Source organism: Mauremys mutica, unplaced genomic scaffold (genome assembly GCF_020497125.1).
Source record: "Mauremys mutica isolate MM-2020 ecotype Southern unplaced genomic scaffold, ASM2049712v1 000553F_np12_obj, whole genome shotgun sequence".
Lineage (NCBI taxonomy): Eukaryota > Metazoa > Chordata > Testudines > Geoemydidae > Mauremys > Mauremys mutica.
In genome coordinates, this window is record NW_025423002.1 from 214,424 (window position 1) to 229,952 (window position 15,529).

A 15,529-nucleotide genomic window follows, 5' to 3' on the forward strand; every position below is an offset into this window, starting at 1 on the left:
GTCCCCAACCTTTTTAGGTCCAGGGACCGGTTTCGTTTGCCGGCCCCTCCGCAGTCGCGCCTGCGGAAGCTCCACTGGGTCGGTTCGCGGCCCGGTTTCTAAGAGGCTGCGGACCGGTACCGTCCCATTCCCCCCCCCAGCCAGGAGATGGGGGCTGGGCTGGGACAGGGTGGGGGGCTCACTGGCTTGGCTGTGCCTGGAACCCCCTCCCCTCCCCCACTGCCCCTCCCCCTCTCCTCCCGGGATTCCCCCACGTGGGGCAGCAGCTGTTCCCCTCCCCCGCGGGGTGCACAGGCGCCGGCTCCCAGCGAAATGAGCAGCAAGAAGGGTGAGGGGGACAGTGGGGGTCAAGGGGGCTGCCGGGGGGAGGGCAGCGGGGGCAAGGGCTGGGGGGTGCTGCCAGGAGCCCCCCACTGACCCTCCCTCCCCCCCCCCCCAGGTCCAGGCAGCTCCCAGGGCAAGAAACCCAAAAAGAAACACAGGAAAGAAAAGGGACCAAGAGCCACGGCCCCCAGGTGAGAGGGGCTGCGGGTCGGGAGTGAGGGGCACCGACGGGGCTGCGGGTCGGGAGTGAGGGGCACCGACAGGGCTGCGGGTCGGGAGTGAGGGGCACCGACAGGGCTGCGGGTCGGGAGTGAGGGGCACCGACGGGGCTGCGGGTCGGGAGTGAGGGGCACCGACAGGGCTGCGGGTCGGGAGTGAGGGGCGCCGACGGGGCTGCGGGTCAGGAGTGAGGGGCACCGACGGGGCCGTACCCCTTCCAGCTGAGCCCTCTCTGGGCTTCCAGCCTCACCCCTGGTGGATGGGAGCGGGGCTGGTTGGGGGGGGTTATTCAGGGCCCCCTGGCCCGGGGGGGCTGGTTCATGGGGGGGTATTCAGGGCCCCCTGGCCCGGGGGGGCTGGTTCATGGGGGGGTATTCAGGGCCCCCTGGTCCGGGGGGGCTGGTTCAGGGGGGGGTTGTTCAGGGCCCCCTGGCCCAGGGGGGCTGGTTCATGGGGGGGTTGTTCAGGCCCCCCTGGCCCAGGGGGGGTGGTGCAGGGGGGGTTATTCAGGGCCCCCTGGGCCGGGGGGGCTGGTTCATGGGGGGGTTGTTCAGGGCCCCCTGGCCCAGGGGGGCTGGTTCATGGGGGGGTATTCAGGGCCCCCTGGCCCGGGGGGGCTGGTTCATGGGGGGGTTGTTCAGGGCCCCCTGGCCCAGGGGGGCTGGTTCATGGGGGGGTTGTTCAGGGCCCCCTGGCCCGGGGGGGGGCTGGTACAGGGGGGGGTTGTTCAGGGCCCCCTGGCCCGGGGGGGCTGGTTAATGGGGGGGGTGTTCAGGGCCCCCTGGCCCGGGGGGGGCTGGTTCATGGGGGGGGTTATTCAGGGCCCCCTGGCCCGGGGGGGCTGGTTCAGGGGGGGATATTCAGGGCCCCCTGGCCTGGGGGGGGCTGGTTCATGGGGGGGTATTCAGGGCCCCCTGGCCCGGGGGGGCTGGTTCAGGGGGGGGTTGTTCAGGGCCCCCTGGCCCGGGGGGGCTGGTTCAGGGGGGGGTTGTTCAGGGCCCCCTGGCCCGGGGGGGGCTGGTTCATGGGGGGGGATATTCAGGGCCCCCTGGCCCGGGGGGGGCTGGTTCATGGGGGGTTATTCGGGGCCCCTGGCCCGGGGGGGGCTGGGTCGTGGGGGGGTATTCAGGGCCCCCTGGCCCGGGGGGGGCGGGTTCGGGGGGGGGTATTCGGGGCCCCCTGGCCCGGGGGGGCTGGTTCAGGGGGGTTATTCAGGGCCCCCTGGCCCGGGGGGGCTGGTTCATGGGGGGGTATTCAGGGCCCCCTGGCCCGGGGGGGGCGTTGGGGGGGGGGGCTTGGTGCCAGGCCCGGATTCCTTCCCCTGGTCAGGCCCCAGCTGGCCGGGAGCTATTTTTAACGCCGGCTGGGGGGTGAGGTCATTGCTGAGTCGGGGGCACGTATCCCAGCATGCACTGCAACCCCCCAGACGGCCCCACCCAGCTGGGCCCAGGTCCCTCCCTCCCCGGGCCAGCCCCCCCTGTTCTGTGCCTGGGACCCCCCAGAGGTGGCTGCATCTCGGGCTGGCGCCATGGGGGAGCCGCCGGACGGACCCAGGTATGTGGGGGAGACGCGCTGCCCCCCGGGGGGGCCGCGTCCCAGCTCCGGGGGGTCACTAACCCTCCGTCTCTCTCCTCAGGGTGCCCCAGCCCCCCAGCCCCACGGAGCCCCCCCCCGCCCCGCCGCCGCCTCTGGCCCTGCCCCCCCCGGCCGGGGGGCGCCTGGGCTCCGATGACGAGGAGCAGGAGGACCCCAGGGACTATTGTAAAGGTGGGGGGGTCTGGGACATACCACTGGGTGCGAGGGGGTAGGGTTGGCAGGCACCATGGGGCTAAATGGGGAGTGGCGGAGAGGACACGGGGCGGGGGGCATGAACCACTGGCAGGGCAGGGGATGCCATGGGGAGGGATGTACCACTGGGAGGGGTGGGGGTGGGATGCCATGGGGAGGGACGTACCAAGGGCGGTGGCCACAGGGAGGGATGGGGGTGGGATGCCATGGGGAGGACGTACCAAGGGAGGTGGCCACAGGGAGGGCTGTACCACGGGGAGGGGTGAGGGTGGGATGCCATGGGGTGGGACATACCAAGGGAGGTGGCCACAGGGAGGGATGGGGGTGGGATGCCATGGGGAGGGACGTACCAAGGGCGGTGGCCACAGGGAGGGATGTACCACTGGGAGGGGTGGGGGTGGGATGCCATGGGGAGGGACGTACCAAGGGAGGTGGCCACAGGGAGGGATGTACAACTGGGAGGGGTGGGGGTGGGATGCCATGGGGAGGGACATACCAAGGGAGGTGGCCACAGGGAGGGATGTACCACTGGGAGGGGTGGGGTTGGTTGCCATGGGGAGGGACGTACCAAGGGAGGTGGCCACAGGGAGGGATGTACCACTGGGAGGGGTGGGGGTGGGATGCCATGGGGAGGGACGTACCGAGGGAGGTGGCCACAGGGAGGCATGTACCACAGGGAGGGGTGGGGGTGGGATGCCATGGGGAGGGACGTACCAAGGGAGGTGGCCACAGGGAGGGATGTACCACGGGGAGGGGGGGGTGGGATGCCATGGGGAGGGACGTACCAAGGGAGGTGGCCACAGGGAGGGATGTACCACGGGGAGGGGGGGGAAGTGCCACGCAGAGGGATGTACCATGAGGAGGGGCGGGGGGGCCACGAGGAGGGATGTACCACAGAGGCAGGGCATGTCACAAGGAGGACCATACCATGGGGGAGTGAGAGAGGATGGAGGGACATTCCACATAATGGGGCCGGAGGGTGCCACGGGGAGGGACGTACCACATGGAGGCCTGGGGGGGCACAAGAAGACATGTACCTCGGGGCAGGGGAGCCACATGGAGGGCCATACCACGTGTAGGGGGCAGGGGGTTTCTGTCTGCACCAAAGCAATCTCCCTGGGGGGGAGACGCTGGGGGTTGTGGGGCCCGGCCCCCCCCAGTGGCAGCAGCTGATCCCCCGTCCCCCCCCAGGCGGGTATTACCCAGTGGCAATTGGGGACCTGTTCAAACGGGCGCCACCACGTGGTCCGAAAACTCGGCTGGGGCCATTTCTCCACCGTCTGGCTCTGCTGGGACATCCAGTAAGTGGGGGTGGTGGGGGAGGGGCCCGGACGTCTGGGTTCTCTCCCACCTCTGGGAGGGGAGTGGGGTCTAGTGGTTAGAGTAGGGGGGGTGCTGGGAGCCAGGACTTCTGGGTTCCCTCCCGCCTCTGGGAGGGGAGGGGGGGCTGGTGGGTTAGAGCAGGGGGGGCTGGGAGCCCGGACGCCTGGGTTCTGTCCCTGGCTCTGGGAGGGGAGTGGGGGCTGGAGGGTCAGAGCAGGGGGGGCTGGGAGCCTGGACTCCTGGGTTCTCTCCCCAGCTGAGGGAGGGGAGTGGGGGCTGGTGGTTAGAGCGGGGGGGAGGTGGGACTGGGAGCCCAGACGTCTGGGCTGTCTCCCAGCTCTGGGGGCTGGGGGGCTCTGTGGGGCACTAACCTCCCCCCGCAGGCGGAAGCGGTTTGTGGCGCTGAAGGTGGTGAAAAGCGCCAGGCATTACACCGAGACGGCCATGGATGAGATCAAGCTGCTCAAATGTGTGAGTGCTTCGCCCCGCCCCCCCGCCTCCCCGCCCCGGCTGCCCCCCGCCCCGGCTGCCCCCCGCCTCCCCGCCCCGGCGGCCCCCCGGCCCGGCGGCCCCCCGCCTCCCCGCCCTGGCGGCCCCCCGCCCCGGCTGCCCCCCGCCTCCCCGCCCCGGCTGCCCCCCGCCCCGGCGGCCCCCCGCCTCCCTCCGTCACCCTAATTCCCACCGCTGGCTCCCAGCCCCTCCCCCTCCCAGCCCCCCACCTCTGGCTCCCATCTCAGGGCCATGGGGCGGGCGGGAAAGATGATAGTGTGGGGCTGAGAGTCAGGGGGGCCCCACGTCCTGCCTCACCGCAGCGCCCCCCCCCCACGACTTTCCACCCCCATAGGTGCGGGACTCGGACCCCAGCGACCCCAAGAGAGAGACCATCGTCCAGCTCCTCGAGGACTTCAAGATCTCGGGCATCAACGGCGTCCGTATCCTTCCATGGGGAACCCAGGCGTCCGGGCTCCCAGCCCCCTGCTCTAACCACCAGCCCCCACTGCCCTCCCAGGGCCAGGAGAGAACCCAGGCGTCCGGGCTCCCAGCCCCCTGCTCTAACCACCAGCCCCCACTGCCCTCCCAGGGCCAGGAGAGAACCCAGGCGTCCAGGCTCCCAGCCCCCATGCCCCTCCCAGAGCCGGGAGAGAACCCAGGCGTCCGGGCTCCCAGCCCCCATGCCCCTCCCAGAGCCGGGAGAGAACCCAGGCGTCCGGGCTCCCAGCCCCCACTTTCCTTGACGCCTGGGCCCAGACGTCTGCATGGTGCTGGAGGTGCTGGGGCACCAGCTGTTGAAATGGATCATTAAATCCAACTACCAGGGGCTGCCCCTGCCCTGTGTGAAGAGCATCTTACGCCAGGTACGGGGGGGCACTGCCACGGGGGGCACTGCCATGGGGGGGGCACTGCCGGGGGGGCACTGCCGGGGGGGGCACTGCCACGGGGGGGCACTGCCATGGGGGGGGCCCACTGCCACGGGGGGGCCCGACTCGATTGACCCCCCCGGCCCCTCCTCCAGCCCCCCGGCCCCTCCTCCGCCTGGCTGCGGTGTCCCGGGCAGGTGTCACCTGGGCCTTGTACTTAAAGTTCTGCCCAGGGTCTTTCCGGGGGTGTCGCGGAGCCGGGGGGGTCCGGCCCTGCCCCCCCCCCCCGGGACTCCCCGGGACTCCCAGCCGGCCAGGAGCACAGCAGGGTTATTGGACACAGGAGCACAGGCTACAGCAGAGCGCGTGGGCAGGGCCAGGACCCCTCACTCTGGCCCTTCTGGGGGTTCAGGGGGCCTGGATCCCAGCCTAGGATCCCCTGAACTCCCCCCCAGCCCCAAACCGACACTGACCCCCCCCCACTCGGCTCCCTGCCTTCGACCTCCCCTTCCCCCGCCTAGCTCAGGTTACAGGCCCAGGTCCTGTCCCTCCCCGGCTCCCCCCCCCCCCACAGCCCCTGTACCGTGTGTGTGGGTGTGGGTGTGGGTGTGGGTGTGGGTGTGGTGGGGGGTGAGAGTGTGTGTGCCCAGTGACACGCATGCACACACACACAGACACTCGCACACTCACACTCACACAGTGACACGCACGCACACACGCACAGACACTCGCACACTGTCACGGAGTGTGGGGGAGCCAGGCCCTGCACCCCCAGCTCCCTGCGATTCCCCAGGACTCTCAGCAGCCAGGAAAGCAGAAGGTTTATTTAGCCGACAGGACACAGGCCAGGACAGGGTCTTGCAGGCCCAGATAACCGGATCCCCCCGGATAGGTCCATCTTGGGGGCCTCCCAGCCCCCCCCCCCTCGGGGATCAGAGCCTGGTCTCCCTGCTCCCCTCTCTTCTCCAGCCAACTCCCGTCTCCCCAGCCCCCGCCGGCCCCTCCTCTCTGCTCTGCCTCTTCCCCGGGCCAGGGGGTCCCCTGACCCCTTTGTCTCCAGCACCTCTAGCCAGCACCTCTGCAGGAGGGGCCGGGCCAGCCGTTGCTAGGAGACAGAGTGACAGGCATTTGGCTGCATGGCCTTTTGCTGCTAGATACTTAGGATCTGTCCCCAGCCCCCAGTGCGACCAGTCCCACCTCGTCACCCCCCCCCTTCGAGACCGAGCTGAGCGGGGTCACTCCAGCCAGTGACCCGGGGAAGTTCGAACCCACCGACATTCCCATGGCTGCCCCAGGGTCCCCCCCCCCGTTCTGGGGGGAGAGTCACCCCGGGTCATTCCAGTTTCCTGCCCCCCTGTAGGTCGGGGGGGCTCGAGGGCACTGGCAGGTTGCAGGGGGGAAGCCTTATGCCGCCCGCGCCCTTTCCCCGCCCCAGTACCCCTGGGGTGCACGCGGGGCTGGGGCCTTCTCCCCACGTCCCAGTCTGGGGGGCTGTGATTCGGGTTCTCTCGGTTCAGAGCCCCCCTCCTGACCCTGGCCCCCCTCCAGACAGGCTCCTCGGGGCGGGGCGGGGCCTTACAGCCATCTCCCCCCTGTCCCGGGCCTTCCTCCCCCTCTGGCAGGGGGCACAGGAGCGGCAGTGCTGCCGGACATGGGCAAAGACCCCAGGCCAGTAATAGCTCTGTAGCAGCCGCTGCTGGGTACGCCAGGCTCCCGGGTGCCCTGAGGGGGGAATGTCATGGGCCTGGCACAGCAGCTGGTGGCGATACTCCTGGGGTACCACCAGCTGCCTCCTGATCCCCCCTGACTCCATCTTCCCTGGGGGAGCCCATTCTCGGTACAGGAGCCCCTTCTCCCACAGGAACCTTTTCCGGCCACCTCGTCCCATGGTCTGTCCCCCCCCGAGGCTGGCCAGGTCCCCTATCCTCCGCAGGGAGGGGTCTTCCCGCACCGCGGCCTGGTACTCAGCCGCTGGGGCAGGGACGGGGATCTGCTCTCTCTCCCCGGCTGGGTCTCGGGCCACAGCCTCTCTAAGCCCTGTCCCTGGGCGTTTCCTCCCCACCAGGTCAGGGTCCGGTGCCCCGGGCAGAGTGCCTTCCCCGGTGTCAGGGTGCAGAGCCCTGCGTCGGCTCTGACTACGGTTCACGGCCAGGGCACCCTGGGTGTTACTTGGCCAGTCCTCGAGGTCCCCCCCCATTAACACCTCCGTGGGCAAATGCGGGTGCACCCCCACGTCCTTGGGGCCCTCCTTGTCCCCCCACTTTAGGTGCACCCTCGCCACAGGCACCCTGAATGGGGTCCCGCTCACGCCCCTCAGGGTCAGGTAGGTGTTGGGCACCATCCGATCTGGGTCCACCACCTCGGGCCGGGCCAGCGTCACCTCTGCGCCCGTGTCCCAGTACCCAGTGACCTCCCTCCCGTCTACCTCCAGGGGAACAAGGCACTCGCTCCGGAGGGGCAGCCCTGTGCCCACCCTGTAAACCCCAAACTCAGGGCTGGGAGCATCCAGCCCCTCGGAGGGGTCGACCCGGGGCCCCCCTCCCTCCTTCGCAGGTGGTGCGTGGCCAGCCCCCCTTCCCTGCGAACGCTGCCCCTCATCCTGCTGGGTCTCTACCAAGTTGACCCGGTGTGGGGTTGGTCTGCTCAGTTTGTCCGGGAGTTTGGGGCACTGGGACCGCAGGTGGCCCCTCTGGCCACAGTGATGGCAGCTCATGTCCCGTTGGTCCCCTTGAACCGGTCGGTTGTCCCTGGCGCTGGCCGTTCCCTTTGGGAGGAGGTTCTCCCGATTCCCCTTTTGGGAGGTCCCCGGATGACTCTCTCTCTGCGTCGCGACGGGCCTGTTCCTTTGGGGCTCCTCCCTGCCACCCCCCGACCGGCTCTTCACAAACTCATCGGCCAGCCGCCCTGCATGTCGCGGGTTCTCCGGCTTTTGGTCCCTCAACCACAGCCTCAGGTCGGATGGGCACCGCTCATACAGCTGCTCCAGTACCAGCAGTTTAACCAGGTCCCCCGTCGTCTGGCCCCATCTGCCCCCTTGCTGGCGTACCCCTCCATGCGGGCGGCCAGCTGCAGATAGGAGACCTCAGGGGTTTTATCCTGACTCCGGAACCTCTCCCGGTACATCTCAGGGGTCAGCCCAAACTCGCGCAGCAGGGCCTGCTTGAATGGTTCGTAGTTCCCTTTCTCCTCCTCCCCCAGCTGGCCGTACAATGCCACGGCTTTGGGGTCCAGTAAGGGGGTGAGAACCCGGAGCCTGTCCGCAGGATCCACCTGGTGCAGCTCGCAGGCCGTCTCGAAGGCCCCCAGGAAGTCACCCATGTCCTCCCCCTCCTTGCGCGGGGCCAGGATGCACTTATCAAAGCTCCGTGCCGGCCTGGCCCCCCCTCACTCACCGCAGCCTGGGGCCTGCTGCCCCCCTGCCTCGCCAGCTCCAGCTCATGGTGACTCTGTCGCTCCTTCTCCTCCAGTTCCCGCTCCCTCTGTCGCGCCTCATGTTCCCTCTGTCGCGCCTTCTCCTTCCGGCCATGTTCTCTGTGTCTCTCACGATCCTCCAGCTCTCTCAGTTGTATCTCTCTCTCCCAGTCCAGCCGCCTGAGTTCCACGGAGGCCGAGCGTCGCCGGGACGACCCCCCTGCTGGCCGGGGGGGTCACGGTGCCCTCGGTAGCTGGGCTCCTCCTCCCCCTCCCCCTAGACCTAGGGGTGGGGGGTCTCGGGGAGCCCTCAGCAGCCGGCTGACCACTCCCAGCAGGTCCAGACACTGGTGCCTGCGCTGCATCTGCCAGGCTGCTTCCCTCAGAGACCGGGACCGGTTCATCCCTGCGATCTCCCTCCTCCAGCCGGGCAATCAGCTGGGCCTTGGTGAGCTTCCCACAGCGCAGCCCCCTCTGCTTGCACAGCTCCACCAGCTCACACTTGCGCTTCTGGGAATACATCTTCCTGCTGGCCACTCGCAGGCCGGGGTGCTCGCCGCTCCCCACGGGTTCCAGGGGGACCCCTAGTGTGCCAGTCCTTGAGCTCACCACCCCTCTGCCAGGGTCGAGCTGCAGACTCCTCCGCCCCTGGGATCACTCGCTGTGATCCCCCGGGGGACCCTGTTACTGCAAAGTGCTGCTCTCTGGCCACACTCTCCCAGGGGTGAATCGCCCCTTCGTTTTACTGCTCCCCAGTCACTTACTGCAGGAAGCGCCGTCCGCGGGGTGCAGTCGATCCCACGGCTGCCACCAGTTGTCACGGAGTGTGGGGGAGCCAGGCCCTGCACCCCCGGACTCCCTGCCGATTCACCAGGACTCTCAGCAGCCAGTGAAGCAGAAGGTTTATTTAGACGACAGGAACACAGTCCAGGACAGGGTCTTGCAGGCACAGATAACCGGATCTCCCCGGTTAGGTCCATCTTGGGGGCCTCCCAGCCCCCCCCTCGGGGATCAGAGCCTGGTCTCCCTGCCTCCCCTCTGTTCTCCAGCCAACTCCCGTCTCCCCAGCCCCCTCCGGCCCCTCCTCTCTGCTCTGCCTCTTCCCCGGGCCAGGAGGTCACCTGACCCCTTTGTCTCCCACACCTCTAGCCAGCACCTTTGCAGGGAGGGGCCGGGCCATCCGTTGCTAGGAGACAGAGTGACAGGCATTTGGCTGCATGGCCTTTTGCTGCTAGATACTTAGGATCTGTCCCCAGCCCCCAGTGCGACCAGTCCCACTTCGTCACACTCGCACACTCACTCACACACACACAGACTCAGACTCACGCACAGACACTCGCACACACACAGACTCACGCACAGACACTCGCACACTCACACTCGCACACACACAGACTCACGCACAGACACTCGCACACTCACACTCGCACACTCACACTCGCACACAGACTCACACTGTCTTGTTGTTACCAATTAGTTGCTCCCCGAACTCCACTGGCCGGTGAGTTAGATGGGGGAGGGGGTGGAGCCAGATCCTTGGGGGCCTCAGTGCCCCGGTCCGTACGGCCCCGTCTGTGCCCCCAGGGGCTGGGTTTGGGCTGCTGGGGGGGCCCCGCTGCCCCGGTCCGTACGGCCCCGTCTGTGCCCCCAGGGGCTGGGTTTGGGGTGCTGGGGGGGCCCCACTGCCCCAGTCCGTACGGCCCCATCTGTGCCCCCAGGGGCTGGGTTTGGGCTGCTGGGGGGGCCCCGCTGCCCCGGTCCGTACGGCCCCATCTGTGCCCCCAGGGGCTGGGTTTGGGCTGCTGGGGGGGCCCCGCTGCCCCGGTCCGTACGGCCCCGTCTGTGCCCCCAGGGGCTGGGTTTGGGGTGCTGGGGGGGCCCCGCTGCCCCGGTCCGTACGGCCCCGTCTGTGCCCCCAGGGGCTGGGTTTGGGGTGCTGGGGGGGCCCCCACTGCCCCAGTCCGTACGGCCCCGTCTGTGCCCCCAGGGGCTGGGTTTGGGGTGCTGGGGGGGCCCCGCTGCCCCGGTCCGTACGGCCCCATCTGTGCCCCCAGGGGCTGGGTTTGGGGTGCTGGGGGGGCCCCGCTGCCCCGGTCCGTACGGCCCCGTCTGTGCCCCCAGGGGCTGGGTTTGGGGTGCTGGGGGGGCCCCGCTGCCCCGGTCCGTACGGCCCCGTCTGTGCCCCCAGGGGCTGGGTTTGGGGTGCTGGGGGGGCCCCGCTGCCCCGGTCCGTACGGCCCCGTCTGTGCCCCCAGGGGCTGGGTTTGGGGTGCTGGGGGGGCCCCGCTGCCCCGGTCCGTACGGCCCCGTCTGTGCCCCCAGGGGCTGGGTTTGGGGTGCTGGGGGGGCCCCGCTGCCCCGGTCCGTACGGCCCCGTCTGTGCCCCCAGGTGCTGCAGGGCCTGGATTACCTCCACACCAAGTGCAAGATCATCCACACGGACATCAAGCCGGAGAACGTGCTGCTGTGCCTGGGCGAGGGCTCCGTGCGGCGCCTGGCGGCCGAGGCCACCAGCTGGCAGCTGGGCGGGGCCCCCCCCTCCGCCTCCGCCGGTAGGGCCCCCACCCCCGACGCAAGGCATATCACACGCGCGGGGGGGTGCGGGGGCTGGGGGTTAGAGCAGGGGGAGCTGGGGGCCCGGACTCCTGGGTTCTCCCACGGCGCTGGGGGGAGCGGGGGCTGGTGGTTAGAGCGGGCGGAGCTGGGGGCCCGGACTCCTGGGTTCTCCCACGGCGCTGGGGGGAGCGGGGGCTGGTGGTTAGAGCGGGCGGAGCTGGGGGCCCGGACTCCTGGGTTCTCCAAAGGCTCTGGGGGGGAGTGGGGACTGGTGGTTAGAGTGGGGGGGGCTTTTCTGAGAATCTCGATCTCGTCTCCCCCCCCAGTGAGCTCGGCCCCCCAGGGGATGGAGGTAAGTTCTGCGTGGGGGGGGCTGGAGGCCCTCGCACCCCCACTGCCTCGCACGCCTGCCTGGGCACCTGCTTACTCCCCTTCCCCATCGGGCACACGTCTCTGTCCGCCTGGTTCCTTCCCGGCACGGCCCTTCGCACGCTCAGGTCCTTCCCCGCCCGCCCGGCACGGCCCTTCGCACGCTCAGGTCCTTCCCCGCACGCCCGGCACGGCCCTTCGCACGCTCGGGTCCTTCCCCGCCCCCCCCGGCACGGCCCTTCGCATGCTCGGGTCCTTCCCTGCCCGGCACGGCCCTTCGCACGCTCGGGACCTTCCCCGCCCCCCCCGGCACGGCCCTTCGCACGCTTGGGTCCTTCCCCGCCCGCCCGGCACGGCCCTTCGCACGCTCGGGTCCTTCACCGCCCGCCCCGCACGGCCCTTGGCACGCTCGGGACCTTCCCCGCACGCCCCGCACGGCCCTTCGCACGCTCGGGACCTTCCCCGCACGCCCCGCACGGCCCTTCGCACGCTTGGGTCCTTCCCCGCACGCCCGGCACGGCCCTTCGCACGCTCGGGTCCTTCCCTGCCCGGCACGGCCCTTCGCACGCTCGGGACCTTCCCCGCACGCCCGGCACGACCCTTCGCACGCTCGGATCCTTCCCTGCCCGGCACGGCCCTTCGCACGCTGCTCCTCTCGCACGCTTGGGCTGCCGGTCACACTGCGCTGGGTGCCGGCTTCGTCCCCACGTGTGGCCTCGTTCACCCACCCGGCTCCCCCCTCCGGGCAGATCTCCAGGACCCGGCGCAGGAGGCTGAAGCGGAAGCAGAAACGCCAGGGCCGGCTGCTGGCCGAGCGGCTGCGGGACCTGCAGCGGCTGGAGGAGCTGGAAACGGGCCCCCCCCCCCGGGGCTCCCCCCTGCCTGGGGCCGACTCTGACGCACAGGAGGGTGAGTCAGCAGGGATGTGGGAAGGGGGGAATAGGGGGGGTAGCGGGGGAGGGGGAAGATGGGGCTCCGGGGGTAGCGGGGGAGGGGGAAGTCGGGGGAGTTGCGTGGGGGAAGTCGGGGCTAACGGGGGGTAGCGGGGGTGGGGCTAGTTAGGGGGGTTGCGGGGGGAAGTCGGGGCTCACGGGGGGGTAGTGGGGGAGGGGGACGTCGGGGGTTCGGGGGGAAGTCGGGGCTCGCGGGGGGGTAGCGGGGAGGGGGAAGTCGGGGGTTCGGGGGGGAAGTCGGGGCTCACGGGGGGGTAGCGGGGGAGGGGGAAGTCGGGGGGTGAGGGGGGGAAGTCGGGGCTCACGGGGGGTAGCGGGGGAGGGGGACGTCGGGGGTTCAGGGGGGAAGTCGGGGCTCACGGGGGGTAGCGGGGAGGGGGAAGTGGGGCTCACGGGGGGGTAGCGGGGGAGGGGGAAGTCGGAGGTTCGGGGGGAAAGTCGGGGCTCACGGGGGGGTAGCGGGGGAGGGGGAAGTCGGGGGTTCGGGGGGGAAGTCGGGGCTCAGGGGGGGTATCGGGGGAGGGGGAAGTCGGGGGGGTTGCGGGGGGAAGTCGGGGCTCACGGGGGGTAGCGAGGGAGGGGGAAGTCGGGGCTCTTGGGGGTTAGCGGGGGAGGGGGAAGTCGGGGGTTCGGGGGGGAAGTCGGGGCTCACGGGGGGAAGTCGGGGCTCACGGGGGGTAGCGGGGGAGGGAGAGTTGTGGGGTTGCTCACTGGTGGGGGAGGGGAATGCCCCCCCCCATTCCGGGGTTCACCCCCCCCGCTGCTTCCCCCAGAGGGGCCCCTCCCCGGCGGGGCAGCCCCCAGAGCCAGACCTCGTCCTCCGGCTTCCAGGCCCTGCCGCCCTACGACGCCCGGACCGGCCCCGAGGGGGGGGCGCCCCCCCGCCGGCCCCCCAGCCCCGACTCGGCCACCTCCGGCTTCTCCAGCTCCCTCCTCTCCACGGCCTCCGGCTCCGGCAGCTCGGGCCAGCGGCAGCGCGGGGGGCGGCTGTCGCCCAGCGGTGAGTGGGGGACGCGGGGCTGCCGGGGGGCAAGGGGGGGTCTGAGCCAGGGACATGAGGCCTCACCCCCCTGCCCCCCCAGCTCCGTTCAGCGCCGCCCAGTTCCTGGTGAACCCCCTGGACCCCCACAACGCCGACCGCATCCGAGTGAAGATCGCGGACCTGGGCAACGCCTGCTGGGTGGTGAGGGGTCCCACTGTGGGGCAGGGTTCTGTGGGGTGGGGGTCGTGGGGGGCTGGATTCGGTGGGGTGGGGGTTCCAGGATCTGTGGGTTGCGGGGGGCTGGGTTCTGTGGGGCAGGGGTCTGGGGCAGCTGGGTTCTGTGGGGTGGGGGTTCCAGGATCTGTGGGTTGCGGGGGGCTGGGTTCTGTGGGTCGTGGGGGTTCCGGGATCTGTGGGTCGCGGGGGGCGGGGTTCTGTGGGGTCGCTCGCCCCCCCGTTCTCACCCCCCCCCCTGCATTTCAGCACAAGCACTTCACCGAGGACATTCAGACCCGGCAGTACCGGGCCCTGGAGGTTCTGATCGGCGCCGGCTACAGCACCCCCGCCGACATCTGGAGCACGGCCTGCATGGTACGGGCCCCCCCCGGCCCCCCATGAACCCCCCCGAGCCCTGCCCGGCCCCCCCGAGCCCCCCATCAGCACCCCGCTGCCATCTGGAGCACGGCCTGCATGGTACGGCCCCCCCGGCCCCCCATACACCCCCCCAAACTCCCCATCAGCACCCCCGCCGCCATCTGGAGCACGGCCTGCATGGTACGGCCCCCCCGCCCCCAATACACCCCCCGAACCCCCCATCAGCACCCCCGCCGCCATCTGGAGCACGGCCTGCTTGGTACGGACCCCCCGGCCCCCTTTCTCCCGGACGAGCCCCCCATCAGCACCCCCGCCGCCATCTGGAGCACGGCCTGCATGGTACGGCCCCCCCGGCCCCCCATGAACCCCCCCGAGCCCCCCATCAGCACCCCGCCGCCATCTGGAGCACGGCCTGCATGGTACGGCCCCCCCGGCCCCCCATACACCCCCCCGAACCCCCCATCAGCACTCCCGCCGCCATCTGGAGCACGGCCTGCATGGTACGGCCCCCCCGGCCCCCCATACACCCCCCCGAGCCCCCCATCAGCACCCCGCCGCCATCTGGAGCACGGCCTGCATGGTACGGCCCCCCCGGCCCCCCATACACCCCCCCGAGCCCCCCATCAGCACCCCGCCGCCATCTGGAGCACGGCCTGCACGGTCCGGCCCCTGCCCCTCCAAACCCCCCAGCTGAGCCTGACCCCCCCTCTGCTCCCCGCAGGCTTTCGAGCTGGCGACGGGCGACTACCTGTTCGAGCCGCACTCGGGGGACGCCTACAGCAGGGACGAAGGTGGGTTGCGCCTGGGGGGCCGCGGGGGGCAGGGGAGCTGGGTCCAGGACTGACCCCCCTTTGCCCCCCCAGATCACATCGCCCACATGGTGGAGCTGCTCGGCGAGATCCCCCCCCACTTTGCGCTCTCGGGGCGCTACTCCCGGGAGTACTTCACCCGCCGAGGTGAGGGGCGGTGCAGAGCCGGGGGCGGGGCTGGGGGCGGGGCAGAGCCCTGGGGGCGGGGCTGGGGGCGGGGCAGAGCCCTGGGGGCGGGGCAGAGCCCTGGGGGCGGGGCTGGGGGCGGGGCAGAACCCTGGGGGCGGGGCTGGGGGCGGGGCAGAGCCCTGGGAGCCGGGCTCTCGCCGTTGGTCAGGAACGGGGTTGGGGAGGGGTTGGCTGTTCAGGGGGCCCCGGTGGGGGGAGTCAGGAATCCGGGGCTCAGGAGTCCTCACTGGGGTATCTGGGCGCTGGGGGGTGTTGGGGAGCTGGGGGGCTCTGGGGGCCCCGGCCCAGCGCTGACGCCCCCCCTGCCCCCCAGGCGAGCTGCGGCACATCCCCAGCCTGCGGCCCTGGGCGCTGGGCGCGGTGCTGCTGGAGAAATACGAGTGGCCCCGGGAGCAGGCGGCCGCGTTCGCCCACTTCCTGCTGCCCATGCTGGAGTTCCTGCCCGAGCGGCGCCCCACGGCCGCCCAGTGCCTGCAGCACCCCTGGCTGGGCCCCTAGGGACCCCGGCGTCCGGGCGCCCAGCGCCCGCAGCACCCCTGGCTGGGCCCCGAGGGACCCCGGCGTCCGGCCGCCCAGCGCCCGCAGCACCCCTGGCTGGGCCCCGAGGGACCCCGGCGTCCGGCCTCCCAGCGCCCGCAGCACCCCTGGCTGGGC

At 71.1% G+C, this 15,529-nt stretch overlaps 1 protein-coding gene across 1 annotated transcript; it reads left to right on the plus strand.

Annotated features, from left to right (window-relative positions):
• Window positions 1-417: 417 nt before the first annotated feature.
• On the plus strand, window positions 418-15,508 carry SRPK3 (SRSF protein kinase 3; the record flags this gene model as incomplete). The annotated part of the gene is given in 17 exon segments (XM_045000619.1): window positions 418-515; window positions 2,180-2,310; window positions 3,523-3,557; window positions 3,559-3,632; window positions 4,038-4,125; window positions 4,499-4,586; window positions 4,903-5,009; window positions 10,813-10,975; window positions 11,306-11,340; window positions 12,098-12,257; window positions 13,075-13,205; window positions 13,208-13,301; window positions 13,384-13,484; window positions 13,767-13,874; window positions 14,599-14,668; window positions 14,741-14,833; window positions 15,189-15,508. Coding segments are annotated over 17 exon segments (1,761 nt in total), but the record flags the coding sequence as incomplete, so codon positions are not given.
• Window positions 15,509-15,529: the final 21 nt, after the last annotated feature.